General features: G+C 46.8%; 4 protein-coding genes across 4 annotated transcripts; 1 reads left to right on the top strand and 3 right to left on the bottom strand.

Moving 5' to 3' along the window:
- Positions 1 to 878: 878 nt before the first annotated feature.
- On the bottom strand, positions 879 to 2,985 carry cldnk (claudin k). The gene is made up of 2 exons (XM_030346214.1): positions 2,656 to 2,985; positions 879 to 1,789 (listed from the first exon to the last, which is right to left on the bottom strand). The coding sequence occupies exon 2, from the start codon at positions 1,616 to 1,618 to the stop codon at positions 971 to 973; it is 648 nt and encodes a 215-aa protein (XP_030202074.1). The 5' UTR covers positions 1,619 to 1,789; positions 2,656 to 2,985; the 3' UTR covers positions 879 to 970.
- A 324-nt stretch (positions 2,986 to 3,309) lies between these two features.
- LOC115532948 (E3 ubiquitin-protein ligase TRIM39) lies at positions 3,310 to 8,322 on the bottom strand. The gene is made up of 8 exons (XM_030343066.1): positions 8,157 to 8,322; positions 6,926 to 7,947; positions 5,017 to 5,289; positions 4,838 to 4,915; positions 4,480 to 4,743; positions 4,239 to 4,386; positions 4,112 to 4,138; positions 3,310 to 4,017 (listed from the first exon to the last, which is right to left on the bottom strand). The coding sequence occupies exons 2-8, from the start codon at positions 7,937 to 7,939 to the stop codon at positions 3,473 to 3,475; spliced, it is 2,349 nt and encodes a 782-aa protein (XP_030198926.1). The 5' UTR covers positions 7,940 to 7,947; positions 8,157 to 8,322; the 3' UTR covers positions 3,310 to 3,472.
- An 820-nt stretch (positions 8,323 to 9,142) lies between these two features.
- On the top strand, positions 9,143 to 14,181 carry rsad1 (radical S-adenosyl methionine domain containing 1). Its single transcript, XM_030346213.1, has 10 exons — positions 9,143 to 9,542; positions 9,698 to 9,831; positions 9,960 to 10,164; positions 10,302 to 10,544; positions 11,089 to 11,211; positions 11,831 to 11,894; positions 12,029 to 12,179; positions 12,886 to 12,940; positions 13,279 to 13,382; positions 13,520 to 14,181. The coding sequence occupies exons 1-10, from the start codon at positions 9,369 to 9,371 to the stop codon at positions 13,608 to 13,610; spliced, it is 1,344 nt and encodes a 447-aa protein (XP_030202073.1). The 5' UTR covers positions 9,143 to 9,368; the 3' UTR covers positions 13,611 to 14,181.
- A 140-nt stretch (positions 14,182 to 14,321) lies between these two features.
- On the bottom strand, positions 14,322 to 15,914 carry rasd2a (RASD family member 2a). Its single transcript, XM_030345193.1, has 2 exons — positions 15,122 to 15,914; positions 14,322 to 14,983 (listed from the first exon to the last, which is right to left on the bottom strand). The coding sequence occupies exons 1-2, from the start codon at positions 15,768 to 15,770 to the stop codon at positions 14,463 to 14,465; spliced, it is 1,170 nt and encodes a 389-aa protein (XP_030201053.1). The 5' UTR covers positions 15,771 to 15,914; the 3' UTR covers positions 14,322 to 14,462.
- Between the last annotated feature and the right edge of the window lie 1,556 nt (positions 15,915 to 17,470).

Genomic DNA, 17,470 nt, shown 5'->3' with positions numbered 1-17,470 from the left:
TTTCACTTGCTAGATTAACGTTATGCCTCAAGATAGGTGATTCTATGAAATTACACTTATTTACACTTATCCAATGGACCCATTGATGTTTTAAATGCCTATGTTGAATGTTCAGTCTATGTTATGTTGCATTTTGTTTGGAATTGGTTTTATTATTGTAAGAGATAAAATGCGATGACACTCGATCTGTAAACAGCTATCTCTCGCGCGCACACACACACACACACACGCTTGTGCACAAACAATCCCCCCCCCCCCACACTCACACACACACACACACACACACACATGCACACACGCACACAACCTCAAATGTACACATGTCTCCATTGTTCCATTGTGCTTCTTTCCGCCTCAAGTAGGACAATACGTAAATAAACAAAGCACAGCCTTCTGTTCTCTTGACCATTATTTTGAATGAAACAAGCTATTACTCACAAATAATGGAACTGCTACTTGGGTTGTAATCAAATTAACGTATGTCAAGGAACAAGAACACACAGCATTTTTCAGTGTAGGATCTGAAAGACTGATTTTTTATTTGTACTTTTCCACCATCTGACAGAGCAAAAAAAAAAAAAAAGGTTATCTAAAGTCACAGGGTATGAAATAACATGAGATAAAATCCCCAAAATAACATTGAAATGGCATTTTAAAATAACTTAAACAAAAAAATGGAGTAACATTAAATATCGTAGCATTAAAAGAAGAGATATCAAGGTGGTAAGGAAGGTTTATCATTGGTTGTGAGAGAGAGAGAGAGAGAGAGAGAGAGAGAGAGAGAGAGAGAGAGAGAGAGAGAGAGAGAGAGAGAGAGAGAGAGAGAGAGAGAGAGAGAGGGAGGGGGAGAGGGAGAGGGAGGGAGAGAGAGAGAGAGAGAGAGAGAGAGAGAGAGAGAGAGAGAGAGAGAGAGAGAGAGAGAGAGAGAGAGGCGGATAGAGTCAGAGAAAAGGGGTGATATTAACAGAGTTTAGACGTAGCCTTTAACCTGTGAGGCAGGGCCTCTGCGGGGGCTGCTCTCCCCACTGCTGAAGGTGGGCGAGCCGGGCATGCCCGGGGGACTCGACCCGGCGTAGAGCAGAGAACCCCCGATGAGCAGCAGAGCGGACGCCCCCCAGCCAATGTACAGCGCCGGGCCGAGCTCTCGCTTGTGCGGCGCCGCCACGTGCGGGTCGTAGAAATCCCTGATGATGGAGTGGGCCGTCCAGCAGATGGGCACCAGGTACAGGAAGCCCGCGATGGCGAACATGATGCCGGAGATGCGGGAGATGCGGGCCTTGAGGCTGTTGACGCCGATGCACTTGGTGCACTTGACGCCCACCACGCCCAGGGAGAGCGCCACGCCGCAAAGCATGATGGAGAGGACCGTGAGGCCGCGGGCCGCCTGCATGTCGCTGGGCAGGGCGAGCATGCTGTCGTACACCTTGCACTGGATCTGCCCAGTGCTCTGCACGATGCAGGTCATCCAGAGGCCCTCCCAGATGATCTGCGCCGTCACTATGTTGTTCCCGATGAAGGCGGTGACGCGCCACAGCGGCATGGTGCACACGATCGCCCCGCACACCCAGCCCACGATGGCCATGATCAGGCCGAGCAGCTGCATACCCGTGGTCGCCATGGTGATCGCTGTTGTCGGAGTCGGACGGAGGCAGCTGGTGATGTGGGATCAGTGTCTTTTCTCCTTCGCGGGGACAAAGTCTACTTCCAACCAGATGAGGCTCCCGTTGTGTGGTGAGGGTCGATGCCGTGATGGGAAGACAGCTGTGAAAGCAGACAGCGGCCGAGCAACCTGAAAGACAAACAATACAATCGGTCATCACTATTGTGTATTTAACTATACTACGTCAGGCAAACACCACCAGCCACCCAAAATAATTGAAACATGAATTCACCCCTCTGTCTACTACAATTACCATTGAATGACCAACGCATCGAAGCCCTTCATGGATGCATATAGTTATCATAAATACTTGTAGGAAACATGTTGGGAGGCCCGTGGCGAGAGGATTCCAATGAGTAGCAGAGAATGGCTCTCTTTGACACAGCTGTGGGTGTAGAGCTACGCCTTGCTCGGTGAGTGGATTATCTCAGAAAAACATGAGGACATTCTGAACACAAGCAGCTTTCATGACGGCCCGTGGAGTGGGCCCGGAGGCCGTGAAGTTAGCACTGCGTCTTTTACCGCTACTGTAAAATGAAAACGGCTTATACTCCAACAGCAGACCACTTCACCAAAGGCTACACCGTTATTATGGTTTAACAAAGGGAAGCACAGACAGGTGCATTCCTATGTATCACTATTTAATATACTGGTAGTGCTCATTGTAGTAGTACATATACTTACCAACCTATTACTTGTATATGTAACAAATTAATGAGTATTAAGTAATGACAACAATAAGTTTAACAGATTCAAGTATCCAGAACGGCCGATATTTGTCTATGTTTTGTCGAGATCGAGATAAAATAATTGGTCAGATGTCAAATAATTTATACAACTTCTATTAAAATTCTAACTATTCCCCATCAGTACAGACGATCCTGAGTGATAATAATGTTTAAGTTTCCCCTATTTCCTTCCTGAAACTTGTGGAGATACCAACACCCACAACGGACACCAAAGTAGTCATGACCAAAGGAACAGCATCAACTCACTCTCGTCACCCTTTGGAAGTGGTCCACAGGTCTTCGTCTTCCTTTTCGTTCTTCAATGAGCGGCGCTCTTGGACACTAACGCCCAAAGTATTCACCTTATTCCCCCAAGGCGAGCCAAGGAAGAGCGCTTCGGACGGTCTGGCTCTGGTGAGGGTCAGGTGATGGAGAGGCACAGTCAGCTTCAACACCCAGCAATGGACTGGGGAGGGAGGCTGCCCTCCCAGATGCCACTGGAAGTCTGTGTGGCAGTGGGCAGAAGCACGCGCTCGTGTGCACGCCCGTGTCAGCGTGTGAATAAGTGAATATATCTGAATGTGTCTCCCAGTGCCTGGTGTACCAACACAATGCCCTGCTGTTCCGCTGTGCCCTCGCTTCTGCTCGCCGCCCTCCCTCCCTCCCTCCCCACCAGCACCACCTCAGCTTCACTGGCAGCCCCTATCCCACTCTGCAACCCCAACCAACCCAGCCACCCACCCCATCTTATTCTCTCCACTTTTTCATCTCGGTTTTACTCTCGGGCATGCTTGACATTTCTCCCCATTCTCTTCTTTTCATCTTGCGTATTTTTATTGCCCTTGGCTCCTGGCTTCGATGAAAGGGGAGTCACGGCCTTCATTGCTTTGGTGTACAAGTATCACACACTGCAAGCAGAGCTCCCGATGGTAATTCTTTTTAATTGTTGTGCCCATGCGACGTTCAATGACTAACCTGAATAATTTACAAAGAACAATTGGAGGCACATTTAACAAGAAAAGTACAGTGAAAACAATTCAGTCGTATAAAAAGGGATCATTTTCAGTCGTCTTACATAAGAGGTTCAGATGCTGCAACAGCTGGAGGTGACGACAAGAGGCGCGGCGTTCCGGCCTCCGTGTAGGCGACCGGGACTGAAGAACGGATGGAGTCTGTCTGTGAAGCTGTCCCTGAATGTGAACATGTGCACCCCGCTCTCCACGCAGTAGAAGGACACGTGGCCCTCTCCGTAGTCCAAAAACACAGCCACCTTCCTGGGCTTCTCCTCCACGCCCACCACCGCGGGCGGTGAGCTGTTGGCGACGTACTGGCCTCCGGGCTTGAGGCTCAGAGTCCAGAAGCCGTTGGCCGGGCAGACGGTGAACTTCCCCTTCCTGTTGACGGTCTGTCGTACCACGCCGATGCTCCACTCCAACTTGTCCCCCACCTCCACCTCCCAGTAGTACCGGCCGGCGCCAAAACTCTCCCTGCCCAGGATGTTGGCCACGCGGTCGAACCTCTTGGGGTTGTCCGGCACCTCTTGGAGCTTGTCCGTGTGTCTCACCTGCTTCCTGTCCTCTGAGATGGAGAGCGAGGGGTGCGCCGTCTTCGGACTCAGGTTGACATCCGCTGTGATCGAAAGGAAATTGAGTGATCGTCTCAAAAGTCTGGAGATACAGTTGAGGGAGAATGAATCCTACATAGACGATTACATCCCACATACCTGTGTATTTCTGTATTCTCTTAAGTTCTGCAAAGGAAGGAAAGGAATTGGTAAACTTGTAAAATGCAACTAATACTATGTACTTAGTAATGGCTTTGTGATTAGTGAAGAGATCCATATTACTGACCAGATTTTGACAGTCGATTAACCTCTTCCTTTAGCATATCCATCATCTCAGAAAGAGCTCTCCTGGTGATGGCAACGCAAGGGTCGGTTTCCATGGTAACCTTCGACCAGTCTTTCATATCAGTGGGGCAAATAGTAAGAGACGCACACTGTCGAGAAACAAGAAAGAAAGTACAACTGTAAAATGGCCGTCAGCACCAAAGGGGGTAGGTGTTGCATCATCCAGAATCTAGTATCAATACCGATGGCACGTCGGGTTCCGCATCGTCGTTTTCGCTAGTATGAAGAACCTGAGAACCGTATTTAAGGGCCTCCTTTCTCTGCTCCTGGCTCCTCAGCTGTCTGATCTCCTGCTCCAGATCATGGATCAGCATCTCCACTTTCCTCTCCTCCTCCTGCTCTCGCTCCTCGATGGCGGCCACCACCCACTTGTGGCTCTTCTCCATGGAATGGACCAGAGCGGAAAACACCTTCTGGCTCTCTCGCACCTCTCTGAGACAAGAGGTCTGAGTGGACAGGCCAACATTATGGATTAATGCTAATCCTGTAGGATTTAAGGCCTCACAACATGTCAAGTATGGATGGATGTGGAGAACAAACCTTTAGGAGCTGGACCGAATACTTCAACCTCTCTATCTTGTGCTGCCTTTCCTGAATCATTTGCCCAACATTCGCTTCCTGTGTGTGTGAAAGCAAGACATACATTTAACTAATTCCCTGATGACATGTAATTTAGTTTTTTGTGATAATTTCCTAGACCAATGAGGAGGAATACGTACAACTTTTTCAACGGGTGGCTTCAGCGGCCGATTTTTCCTATAGTTCTCAGACACATCTGCGAGGATTCTGTTGATACTAAGGTCCGGCCTTGTGGAAAACACTCTTTTACACTGTGGGCAGAAGGTGGACTGGTGCTTGGACCAAGAATGGCAGAGACAGGTTTTGCAGAAACTGTGTCCGCATGGAATAGTGACGGGATTGATGAAGACATCTCTGCACAGAAAGCACAGGAAGGACTTCTCACTGAGTAGGCTGACGGTAGACGCCATGCTCTGAAGGAAAAAGAACCCCAGAAACAAAGGTCTTGAAATACAGATGTCAAAGTGTATAGAATTACATTATGCGTATCATGCAAAGTGACATATTTACACAGAAGACCGTTCTCTAACCAATTACAGTGCTGTAAGACAACGTATGTTTACATACTCGAATACAAATTAAATAAAACTATGGACTGAAACTCCATCGAAGATTGAACAATACTCTGGTAGGAATTCTCAATTACAATAAATGCAAACAATAAATGCAGATTGAGCAAGTTGAGCAAATCTTAAACTAACGTTTATACAAATGTCTACAATTCAATAATACAATAATATAGAAGAATAGTAAAGTAGTACAGCTGCCTTATGACTAGATAGCAGCTATAAGCTTGCACTATACCTTGTGTATAGTACAATAGTATAGGTTCTATTTTAGGACTGTCCTTGGCCTGTACTTGGAGAAGGAGAGCTGTAAACATTGAAACAGAGATTTTCTCCTATTTAAATTGGTCTTCTCTCTATTCAACACAGTTACTCCCACAATGAGAGAAACAGGACACCTTGTGTTATGCAACCAAAAACTATTCAAAGGGTTGTATTCTCTCTTATTTCTTGTTTCCTTGTTGAATGTCATCAACCTCTCTAAGCTAAATCACTGCTATTGACTACATTTCTAAATGTGTTAAATAACAAACTTATGTGTATACAGAATATACATCTTATCAACAGAGGTATAATGAAAAGCATGCAGTAGAACAGGTAGCTACAAATAGTGTGTTGCGTCACTTAGACACAGATTCCTAAACAAAACAGCAGCCATAACATAGCATAACTCTTCCCACTTCGTGTGAATGTTCTTTTTCGAAAGACTTAGCTGAGATGGGTCATTTCTATAATAATGGGAACATTAACCGTTAAACCCTACGCCCTGGTAATGTGTTCTCAATATGAAAGGCCTGCAAAAAACCTTCTTTTAAAACTTAAACAATTTATTCAAAGGAATGCTGTAGCTGTAACTAAAGAAAAGTACTTGACTTACCTATCAAGGTGTCCTCACCCAAACACTAAACTGTGTTCAGCGTAGGACGCTGTGTTCTCTGTATTAACTCCTAGACGGCTCGTGAGACAGGTGTAGTTAGCTGTAGTGTGGGCAGGAAACCAGCGACGTAGACAATGGCAGCCCATTCAGGCTCCACCCTGAACATTATCAGGGCATCTAAGGGAAGGTACACAGGTATATAGCCCGACACCAGGAAATGGAGGACTTTGAAGAAAGAAACGGCCAAGGAGACATAGTTCAACAGATAATCATTTATTTATTGCGTTCGTAGTGCAGTGTTTGGTTATTTGTATGCAATGCTTGAGTATACCTTGTTGTTGATTGTATGTTGTTTTCGCTTAACAAATGATACCTAAAGGAAGTTTGCTCTGTGTAACTCTGCAACGGTCATATTAACATGTACTTATCACTCATCAAGTACTTGAAAGACAGTAAGGCAGACTTAGTTTTCATATACAATTTCGTTAGCTGTGTTGGTACAAAATCCTACAGCAATTCAAGCACTGAAAGCACGTGATATAAACATTCCTTTCCATTTGGTGGTTCGATTCACAAATCCTAAACGACGGCGGCTGCTCCGCGTCACCCCCGGGCCGAGGGGAAGAACCGGTTGATGAAGATGGAGTTGAAGTTGAGCCTGGCCGCGGGGGCCACTCTGTCCTCCAGGTTGTCAATGGCAACCTGGGCGGCCCCCCCGGCGGCGCCCCCCACCGCGCCTCCTATGATCCCGTACAGGACCATGCCCCCGGGACCCTCCACGGCCCCGACCAGCGCGCCCATCATGGCCCCCACGGCCAGGCCGGTGCCCAGCCCCCTGGCAAGGGAAGTCCTGAGCCAGCCGTTGTCCATCTCCGCCTCGGCCCGGATCTCCGCCCCGACCACGTAGTCGTACACCTGCCGCTGCCGCTGCAGCTCCTCCCCGCTGAAGCGCTGCTCCAGCTCCTCGCCGGCCCTCTCCATCTCCGCCGCCCGCTGCCTCCTGATCCGCGTCTCCTCCTTCCTCACGCTGGACTCCGCCCGCTGGAAGGTCCTGCTGGAGAAGAAGCTGCCCCCGCCCGACGCCACCATCCACTCCACCTTCTGCAGGAACTCCACGTCCCGCCGGTCGTCCCTCCAGTTCTTGCTGAACACGTGGTAGCGCCCTCCGAACTTCTGCACCAGCTCCTTCAGGTGCCAGTCGCTGCGCAGCACCCGGTCGTCCAGGGCGCCGCCCTCCAGGGGACCCTCGTAGGCCAGCAGCACCATGCAGTGACGCAGGCAGTTCACCCCGAAGCGCTTGGTCACCAGCTTGGGCATCTGGATGTCGTTGAGGGAGATCTGCTCCAGGTCGAAGGCCACGAGCAGGGCGTGGGGGCCCGGCACGCACAAGCACTTTGACCTCTTCAGCTCCATCTTCCTCTTGGCCTCGGTGATGTCCTTGGTGTAGATGTTCGGACCGTTGATCACGGCCACCCGCCGCCCGGCCAGCTGTCCCGTGTTCTTCATGCTGGAGGGAATGCCGGTGACCGCCTTGGAGAACTCCTCCCTCCCAAGGATGGCGTTGGTCAGTTGGAACTGAGCTGGACCGTTGCTTCCGATCACCAGGAGCCGTAGTTCCATAGCCGGCGCTGCCAGAGGGAAACAGGGTTATTCTTAACCTGATACAGTCAAACTGAAATCATTTCTTTCCGAGTATCAACAGTTAACTACTTTAGTTACTCAGCAAAATAGTTATTATTAAATTTGGGCGTCCGCACTGAATGTACCGAGATTTAAAACTTATTGAGTCCTTTTTATGTAATATCTTACCGGTTCAATAAAACAAGGGGAAACTCACCCTTCTTTCTTTTATCCTTTGGGTATATTTATAGCTGATAGATGCTATTGTTTAGTGTGGGTTATGGTTAAATCCTTTGAAGTCCCTCACAAAGCTGTTGCATGTAGAATTTCCATGGATGTAAATAAATGACTATATCTTTCCCTATCTCATTATCTCTCTTTGTGTGCTTGTCACACTCTCTCTCTCTCTCTCTCTCTCTCTCTCTCTCTCTCTCTCTCTCTCTCTCTCTCTCTCTCTCTCTCTCTCTCTCTCTCTCTCTCTCTCTCTCTCTCTCTCTCTCTCTCTCTCTCTCTCTCTCTCTCTCTGTCTCTCTCTCAGTCTGGTGATTGGTCAGAGGGTGATCAGTTTTGATGGAAAATGACCTCGGGCAGAATGCTGGCAGTGAGGGCAGACCCTTTTTTTTCTTCTTTTTTTTATGACATCAGATAACAGTTAAACATGTCATTTACAACAACGTCAGAATACATGGGAACAGTGCTACACCAAACACTGGTGTGGCTATGACGGAAGTTATATGACTATTTCATAACACATTTCACAGGCCTTTTCCAAGGTTATTTGACTTCAATCTACCAGCTAGACAATGTTTTGCCAGGGAAATCAATAGCTCATTGGGTCAGTTATGCACTATGCAAAGGGTTTGCATAGTTCCTCACCCTATATTAGTTTTTCAAATAACAGAGCAGTGTCTTTGTAGGATTTGGCTGTCCGTAATGAACTACTGATGTTTAATCCAAGGGAAGGGTTAGTAAATATTGCCTTACAGTATATACTAATTAGTTGATTATGCACACATAATTGTAATATAACAGATAGATAAACATTTAAATATTCTTATTTGTATACACATGTTGTGACCTAATGTGATTATGTGACCATAATGTCAACCTAACATATGTACTACCTTCAGCAGCATGACAGTAAATATGAACAACAGCACTACGTCGTGGTCAACGTTGGGAATAACCAAAGCGGAAGTTACCATGTTTACTTCCTCCTAGTTGGTGCAGCCGTGAAACTAGAGGACATGTTGTGCGCTAGTTGATCGCTTACTTCATTCGTTTTACTTTGCGAGGGATGAAGCATGACTGATGCTATGCCGTAATGGCACAAGTTAACCGGAATGTGATTGTGAGATAGACAAATGACGCATGTGGGTGCGGCTCTAGGAGGAAACCAATTAAAGTGTTGAATTAGAGTTATTTTACGATGACTAACGTGACCATGATTAAACGCGTACTGTTCTTCAAGACAATAACAGTCCCTTTTTCAAGCGGCAGTAGGCGCTGCTCTACCAGGGTTTCAACTGGTGAGCTAAAAGCTGCAGTGACAGAGAGCGCACAGCCCTCGCCGCTTTCAGGGGAGGCGTCATTATACGTGCATGTGAGTTGCAGTCGAGAAGTCACGTCTCCCCGTTACGCATGCTTGTCTTTTGTACAATGAGTCATTTTTCTGAGATGTGGAATCGATTCCTTTGTACTCAAAATGCTGTCCTCAAAATATCTTCCTACCCTTTGTATGTATTTGTCCTACTGCAGTGGCCTTACTGTCTTAGAAGATGCTCCTATTGCAACTTTAACAAGTACATCCCCAAAGCTGATAACAGCTCCATTATGGCTGACTGCCTTCAGCGGGAGACGGAAACGTTACTACGGCTGAGTCAAGTGTCTAGGTATAGGGAGTGGGACAATTCAGATTATAAACATATTTCCCTTCACCGATCAACTGTCATTTTCTTCTTGAACCCGGGATGGTTTAGGTGCTCGTACCTCCTACCCATTTCAGCTATTCTTTTTACAGCATCACATCTGTGTTTTTTGGTGGTGGAACCCCGAGTCTGGCACACCCCTCCACCATTGAGAAGGTCTTGGAGTCTATATCCAGACATGCTAGTCTGGCAGACAGCGCTGAAGTCACCATAGAGGTCAACCCGACCCCAGTAGGGATGTCCAGGTTAGAAGAGTTTCACCGTTCGGGGGTAAACCGTTTCTCCATCGGTGTTCAGGTGATAGCCGTCTCCTATTGTTCTTTCTTCTGTCAATTCATCCATAAATATATCTTAAACATCACAATATATACAAACACAGTATATTTCTGAATAATATTCTCATTCCATGACTCCTCCCTCTTTGGAACCCCCAGTCGTTGCAGGACAAGGATCTCAAACTCCTGGGCAGGGACCACAACTCCCAGCATGCCTTGCGGACCCTCGCCGAGGCCCGGCGGCTGTGCCCCGGCCGTGTGTCGGTGGACGTCATGTTCGGGCGGCCCGGCCAGACCCTGGACTCCTGGGAGCGGGAGCTATCTGAGCTTTTGAGGGTGTGCGACGACCACGTGTCTTTGTACCAGCTGACGGTGGAGCGGGGAACCGCGCTGTTCAAACAGGTCGCTAACGTTTGGGATTTAAAGGGGACATTTTTTATCACCCGGTGTGAGTGTGATAAGCCCTCGCAAGCCGTTTTGAAAATCTGCGTATTCTAACATCACAAGTGGGCGTGGCCACCTATATGTGTGCTGGATAGATGAGCAACGTTTTGCTACAGTCCACTGGGTAGGCTGGTAGACGTATCTATCCAGAACACATCTAGGTGGACACGCCCACTAGTGATGTCAGAAGAAGCAGATTTCAAATGGCTTGTAAGGGATAATCACACGTGGTGGTATAATATGTCACCTACAACAAACTTTTATATTGTCTTTTACAGCGTCATCATTTTCGTTTGGTTCAATATCATTGTCACAGTATCTTACATGTCTTTGTTAAAGCGACTCTGGGCCAGTCCACCACAGAAGGCTGTCTAGCACTTCTGCCCCTTGTGGCGACAATGACACAGATTTTCTTTTCCTTTTTGCAAAAACTCAACTGGCTCAAATAAAAAAAAAAGTCCAGGTTCCGTCATACTTTGTCTAAAGATGTCCTTCAATACAGGTGGAGCAGGGCCAGCTCGCCCTGCCGGCGGAGGAGGTGATGGCGGCCATGTACCACTCTGCCCGGACGCTTCTCCTCCAGCACGGCTTCCAGCAGTACGAGGTTTCGAACTTCGCCAGGCGTGTGAGTCTCCCCACGCCTCCTCGGCGGCTCTGAGGATGGAGGCTTTGTCTTTTGCTGCTGTTGTTGGGTTTTGTGCCTGCTTTGCTTTGTCTGATATACAGGGCAACTGAAGCAACCGTTTGAATTCACATTACATGAGATGTATTCGTTCGGCAGAAGCTTTAAACTGTAGTGAGCCATGCCGAGAACCGGCCAAGCATACGGTCAAACGCATGAATAGGTTTGGTTATTATTTGAATTGTTTTTCACTCCCAATTCAGTTTCATTCCCAAACTGGCTTATAACCCTCCGATTACCACCCACCTCGTTTGAATCGTATTAGGTGGGCCCCTAATGGGTTTCTGATTGGCTTTTCTTTCATCTCTGTTGTCCGCCTTTTGAGTAAACAGGTCTGACTCAATCAACGAATGAGTCATTCATTATGAAGGGACAATTTACTTCCTTTAACCGTTTTTCTATCCCACCAGGAGTTCATACAATTGAATTGCAGTTTACAAAGGGTTTATTTGTGCGGCTAATTGAGGTTAGGACGCCTCGGACCGTCCCAGAACTTTCTAGGTTGACCTGACATGCACGGCGCACAAGCTCTCGTAATGACACCCTCTCTCTGATGCTACAGAACGCCGTCAGCCATCACAACATGAACTACTGGAAGGGTGGGCAGTACATTGGAGTGGGCCCAGGTAGACCAATACCTCTTCACCCATCACTCATTATTTAGCTAAGTGTATAGCTACGTAGCATAATATGTGAAGGTTATCCGATTTATTATTCATGTTCAATAATGAAGAGTGCATGCCACGCTGTGACGCTACAGGGGCACACGGGCGCTTTGCTCCCCTAGAGGAGGGAAGGGCCGTCAGGGAGGCCAGGGTCCAGACCTTGGAGCCAGACTTCTGGATCCAAGAGGTCCAGCACAGGGGTCACGCCACCCGCAGAAGGATCCCCCTCCCCAGCCCTCTGGGACTGTGAGTTGTGTGTGTGTGTGTGTGTGTGTGTGTGTGTGTGTGTGTGTGTGTGTGTGTGTGTGTGTGTGTGTGTGTGTGTGTGTGTGTGTGTGTGTGTGTGTGTGTCCCCTCCCCTGATGAAACCCGAATGAGCCCGACTGCTCATCTAAGCAGTGTGTAATACATTGACTAAATATTGAAGAGTGTATCCTCTGTGCCAGCAAACACTCTTTAAAGTGCTGTTTTCTATCACGTCTGGGTCTTAGTCACAATCCAGGGATGTGTGATGTCCTCTCATGAAGTATGTGTGCGTCTGTCTGCCTGTGTGTGTGTCTTTGTGTGTGTGTGTGCGTCTGTCTGTCTGTGTGTGTGGATGTGTCTTTGTGTGTGTGTCTGTCTGTCTGTCTGTCTGTCTGTCTGTGTGTGTGTGGATGTGTCTTTGTGTGTGTGTGTGTGTGTCTGTCTGTGTGTGTGGATGTGTCTTTGTGTGTGCGTCTGTCTGTCTGTGTGTGTGGATGTGTCCTTGTGTGTGTGTGTCTGTCTGTCTGTCTGTGTGTGTGTGTGGATGTGTCTTTGTGTGTGTGTGTGTGTGTGTGTCTGTCTGGCTGTGTGTGTGTGGATGTGTCTTTGTATGTGCGTCTGTCTGTCTGTCTGTCTGTGTGTGTGTGTGTGTGTGTGTGTGTGTGTGTGTGTGTGTGTGTGTGTGTCTGTGTCTGTGTGCGTGCAGGTTGGAGGAGGTGCTGGCGATGGGGCTGAGGCTGACAGAGGGCATTGCTCACCAGGTGAATTGATTAGTAGGGCCGCCCGCTCCTCAGAGTAAAGGGCCACTAGAGCTACGTTGCAACGCTGTTGCCATGGCGATGGCTGCTCTAAAAGCAGGTTCTCCAATGTTCGTCAGGCGTGATGCGGCACTTTTTATATCTAAAAATACATATTTTGGCCTGTCTACTGGTGGTAAATTTCCGAACTTTTTGTATTTGTTAGATGAATTTTCTTCATGAACATGACTTGATAAACAACTATAATCTGTTACTACTTATGTATCTATATAGATATAGACATATTAGTTACATAGTAGTATTCCATATATCTAATATCCCTTTCACTCTTTTGAAAACAGCATTGGCACATCTTCTGCCCTGAAGCAGACCTCCGGACAGTGTTTGGCACATATCCGGACGTCCAAAACTTGCTACTAAGCGGACATTTGATTCTCGACGACCGGTAATCGATTCTTCAACATTTCCCAACCTCTCATGTAAATAATCCCCCAAAAAGACGGAACGCAATACGTTCTGTCCGTCTATCTCCAGATCTACTCTGATAAGCGGTCTTATCTCTCTGTCTCTTTTCCATGGTAGAGGGCTACGGTGTTCCTGGGACGGACTGGCGCTACTCGACGGCATGCTGCCAACACTCTTGCTGGCGCTGGAAGGCCATATGAGCCCTTGAGGACAGACACACATACTCTGAGGACAGACACGCAGACCCGGTTGCCAAGGGGACCAGGTGACCGAAGGGTCATGGGCTAGACATGCCTTTCTTTATTTGTCCAGGCTGACTGATGTATGTTTGTATTATATCTACTATTTATATTTTCCTAGTTCAATATCACTGGTTGATATACGGATCATTAACATCTCTGTCCGTTTGCAAAAGGGCATTATTACACCTATTCTTATCTATGTTGATTCACATTGGTCCATTTCAGGAAGATGTTGTACAATGTGGTAATTGTATTAGCTAATCAAAGTATTTTTGTAAATGTTTAACGCAAATGTAAATTAGAATTTACCGGAACCATTATCAGCCATTATGTGAGGGGGTATGGTAGGCCTACAACTGATCTTGTAAAAACATTCGACAACAGAATAAATTGGAACAAATCCTTTTCATATCCATGAGTGTTTAAGTGCCACATGACGCACACCATATGCCACCGTTTTTGTTGGTGCACTCCGATGTATGTTTCCTGTTTCTATTGTCCAAATTTGGGCTGCTAATAAAAGACTGGCTACTTGAAGACAACGCATCTATAGTGAATCAGACCCTCAGCGCCCTCGGTTTTCCGGGCGGCAAATGCATTGTTGGGGTGACGTCATTGTTGTATAAGTGCAGTAGACCCATGAAGGACAAACACTCGACAACACAGAGAGATAATCAGTATAAGAGTTTATTCGTAACGTGCAAATACAAAAAAGAAACACGAAGCATCGGTCCAGCCAGACGCCAAAGAGTATAACTCCTTACATAATATAATATCGTAGCATACTACTACAATGTTGGTTTAAGAAGATTCTCAATTCATTGAATCTGACACTTCTTGGGTTTGTTCTTACTGCTGCTTGATCCAAGCACCAGTTTCAGGTCACTGTTGAAACTCGGGCGGCGCGCCGACGCGCAGAGCGCGGCGCACGGCCCGTCCATCGGGACCTCGCTGCTCATCTTCCTCACCGCTCTCTGGTTGGAGAAAAGCGACTGATAGGTGTGGAGGGATATTGTTTGATGCTGTGACGGAATGATCTCGGCAGGCAGCCCACCCAACGTCACGAGCGCCCTGAACACGTCATCGAGTCCTGAGCCTGCTTTGGCCGACGTTTCGTAGTACGCAGCGTCCTCGCCGAGGATTTCACTGATTTCCGACCGGCTCACGACCCTCCCCGCGGCCAGATCGACTTTATTGCCACAGATGACAATCGGTACCCTCGGGGAGTCCTTTGATTTCATCAGAGTTGTTTTGCTAGAGATGATCTCGTTGCGCAGATTGCGCGCCTCCTTCAACGAGTCTCGGTCATCCAAGCTGAACGCCAGCACAAAAATGTCACCTGTCAATCAAAGAAAACACCAGTATTAAGTTAATTTGTTATTTCTGAATGTGAAAATGTGCAATGTATGTGTTTAAAGTCAAATTTATTCAGTAAAATCAGATATTGCATTGCAATATTGCGCGTTCTTGCTCTTACCTGTCAAAATGGATAACCTCCGTTTGGCGGGGAATTCTCTTTCCCGCGCCGCGTCCAGGACATCGATGAGATAAGGTTTCCCTCGGATGTGGTACATCTTCCTGTGGAAGTCTTCCGTCGTCGGCACATACCGCTCGTCAAACTCGTCCCCCAGAAACCGACGGACGATGTTGGTCTTTCCAACTTTTGGCGCGCCCAGGACTACGATCCGCCGACAGTTCCTCGGCTTGATCTGTCCGGGGGGCACCGTCCCGTCGCCACTGTTCTCACTGGAAAGTGGCGTTTTGGGTAAATCTTCAACTGGTTTCTTTTGGAGTTGATCGGACGAAGAACGCTTCTCGTCATCAGCACTGGAGGATCCGACGCAATCCCTCTTGTCTTGTCTCCATCGTGCCTTGACCGTTTTCAGCATGCCCGTGTCTGCCATGGTTGCACCTATATCTGAGATGGCAACACTGGAATTGGAATATTGCGACTGGCATTTGTTCTGCAGGCTTCGTTTCGGGTTAGGTGACACACTTTCACTTTTCTTGTGCGTAAGGTTCTTCCCTCCAGTCAAGCGGTATGGGTGATGCCCGGGATAAGAATTGCAAGGTTCAGAGATGCCGTCAGCCGAAAGATACAACTTTTCATTTGCGTTCATCTCCATTTCCCAAGCATTTCCTGGGCAGGCCAGGTGTGGAAGTAGAGCGTGACTGAGCAGCAAGTGTTCTGAGGGTTCAGTGCGCGCGGTGTCCTATACAGTCTCACCGAGCGTCGCTGCTGCGTCACCACGAAGCATCAGAGCCCCGCTCCTTTTATAGCATGTGAGTGAACACAGAACTGGTTCTTATTGGTTATTCTGTGACAGCATACAAATCTATTATTAAACACTGAAGCATCTGAAAGTTAGGTTTATATAAGACTACATGTGTTTTTGTTAAATTGTGTAAATTGTGTATTTCTATATTTAGCATTTGACTTATAGCTAAAATTAACAATACTCCTACACGAGGTGAGCTGTTATCTCATACATTCACATACATTCAGTTACCCACAGTCACACACAAAGCCAAAGAGCATCCGTCATCAGCTTTGGTTCATATTGTTGTAGGTGGACATTATATAAACGCTGTTTATTGTAATTTCCTGTTGGCAGGACGTTGGCAACAAGTGTAGCATAATATCAAATGTTGGAATGGTTTAGCATAGGCCTACTATAGCATAGTAGAACCGTAGTTTCGTTTTTAAAGGTTTTGATTTCTAATAGCCTACATCGCAACATTTTGAAGGGGCATGCGTGGACAGCAGGACGAAGCCCATCATCCGTACTCGACAAGCCTGTCGATCCAGATCCTCGTACTTCACACCGTAGTGTGAAGACAGCCGGACGGTGACCTATGATTCACATGCTATCCATACCAGGTCCATCTGCCCCAAAAGACCCAGACATAAGGCGCTATCACACCACCGCTTCGACGATTAGAAAAGTTGGGAATCTCAGCGGTTGATAGAAGTTGAGGTGAAGATTTTGACGGAAAATTGTTTGGGAAAGTTGCAAACCGTGAACAAACTCAAAAAGTGCAGAACAACCGTATGCAATGAAAATCAATGTAATTCAACATTGCTATGTATTAGAATAGGCTATGTGTGTCTTTCTGCATTGAGACCCAACAGGTTCAAATGGTGGGTAAAAAATAAGAATATGTTGATCGTAAAGAAGGAGGCGGCTGTTCCATTGTGCAGCTTACTCCATTATACTCTTATTTTATTTTCAAGGACACCAGAGGAGGGACACCTGTGAAAAGAATGAAACGCTGCATTCCAATTTCATCCCCTGAAGCACGAGCTGCGTGTCCTCATATGAGGTAGAGACATATTGCATGGAGACTGCGTCATTCATTGTGTCGCCTATACTTTGGAATGCATCATGATGGTGAAGCCCCCTTATGTTATAGGGGGTCTGTATGTATTGGAATGCTCATAATTTCATGTAATTGTTGGTAATAATGGCAACAATTGAAAGTAGTGTACAATTCCATGTAGCCTAATTGTTAATAATAATGTTAGGTGTAAATAGGCGGCCTATGTATTATTCCATGGAATTGTTAGTAATAATGGTAATAACTAATAATAATGTATACCAACAATCAATTTCATTGTAAGTAATAATGGTAACGAATGGTATTAATGTTTTATTTCATGGCACTGTTGGTAACAATGATAAAAATGTAATGGCAAGTAAATGGCTTACTCCATGGAATTGTTAATGGTAACAATTGTTATTCAATTATAGGCTACTAACCATTTATGTGCTTATAATACTGCAACAAATAATATCTGTGCTCAAGCATTAATTTGAGCATCAAG

Source organism: Gadus morhua, chromosome 2 (genome assembly GCF_902167405.1).
Source record: "Gadus morhua chromosome 2, gadMor3.0, whole genome shotgun sequence".
Taxonomy (NCBI): domain Eukaryota; kingdom Metazoa; phylum Chordata; class Actinopteri; order Gadiformes; family Gadidae; genus Gadus; species Gadus morhua.
Note: the sequence above shows the minus strand (reverse complement) of the source record. Positions and strands in the feature narration are given on the sequence as shown.

Coding starts and splice junctions, on each gene's coding strand:
- cldnk (XM_030346214.1), bottom strand. CDS start 1,618: ATGGCGACCACGGGTATGCAGCTGCTCGGCCTGATCATGGCCATCGTG.
- LOC115532948 (XM_030343066.1), bottom strand. CDS start 7,939: ATGGAACTACGGCTCCTGGTGATCGGAAGCAACGGTCCAGCTCAGTTC. Junction 4,744..4,837: donor ATTCGGTCCAGCTCCTAAAG/GTTTGTTCTCCA, acceptor CTGTCCACTCAG/ACCTCTTGTCTCAGAGAGGT. Junction 4,387..4,479: donor CGGAACCCGACGTGCCATCG/GTATTGATACTA, acceptor GTTTCTCGACAG/TGTGCGTCTCTTACTATTTG.
- rsad1 (XM_030346213.1), top strand. CDS start 9,369: ATGACTAACGTGACCATGATTAAACGCGTACTGTTCTTCAAGACAATA. Junction 9,543..9,697: donor AGGCGTCATTATACGTGCAT/GTGAGTTGCAGT, acceptor GTCCTACTGCAG/TGGCCTTACTGTCTTAGAAG. Junction 11,895..12,028: donor GTACATTGGAGTGGGCCCAG/GTAGACCAATAC, acceptor GTGACGCTACAG/GGGCACACGGGCGCTTTGCT.
- rasd2a (XM_030345193.1), bottom strand. CDS start 15,770: ATGGAGATGAACGCAAATGAAAAGTTGTATCTTTCGGCTGACGGCATC. Junction 14,984..15,121: donor GAGGTTATCCATTTTGACAG/GTAAGAGCAAGA, acceptor TTTGATTGACAG/GTGACATTTTTGTGCTGGCG.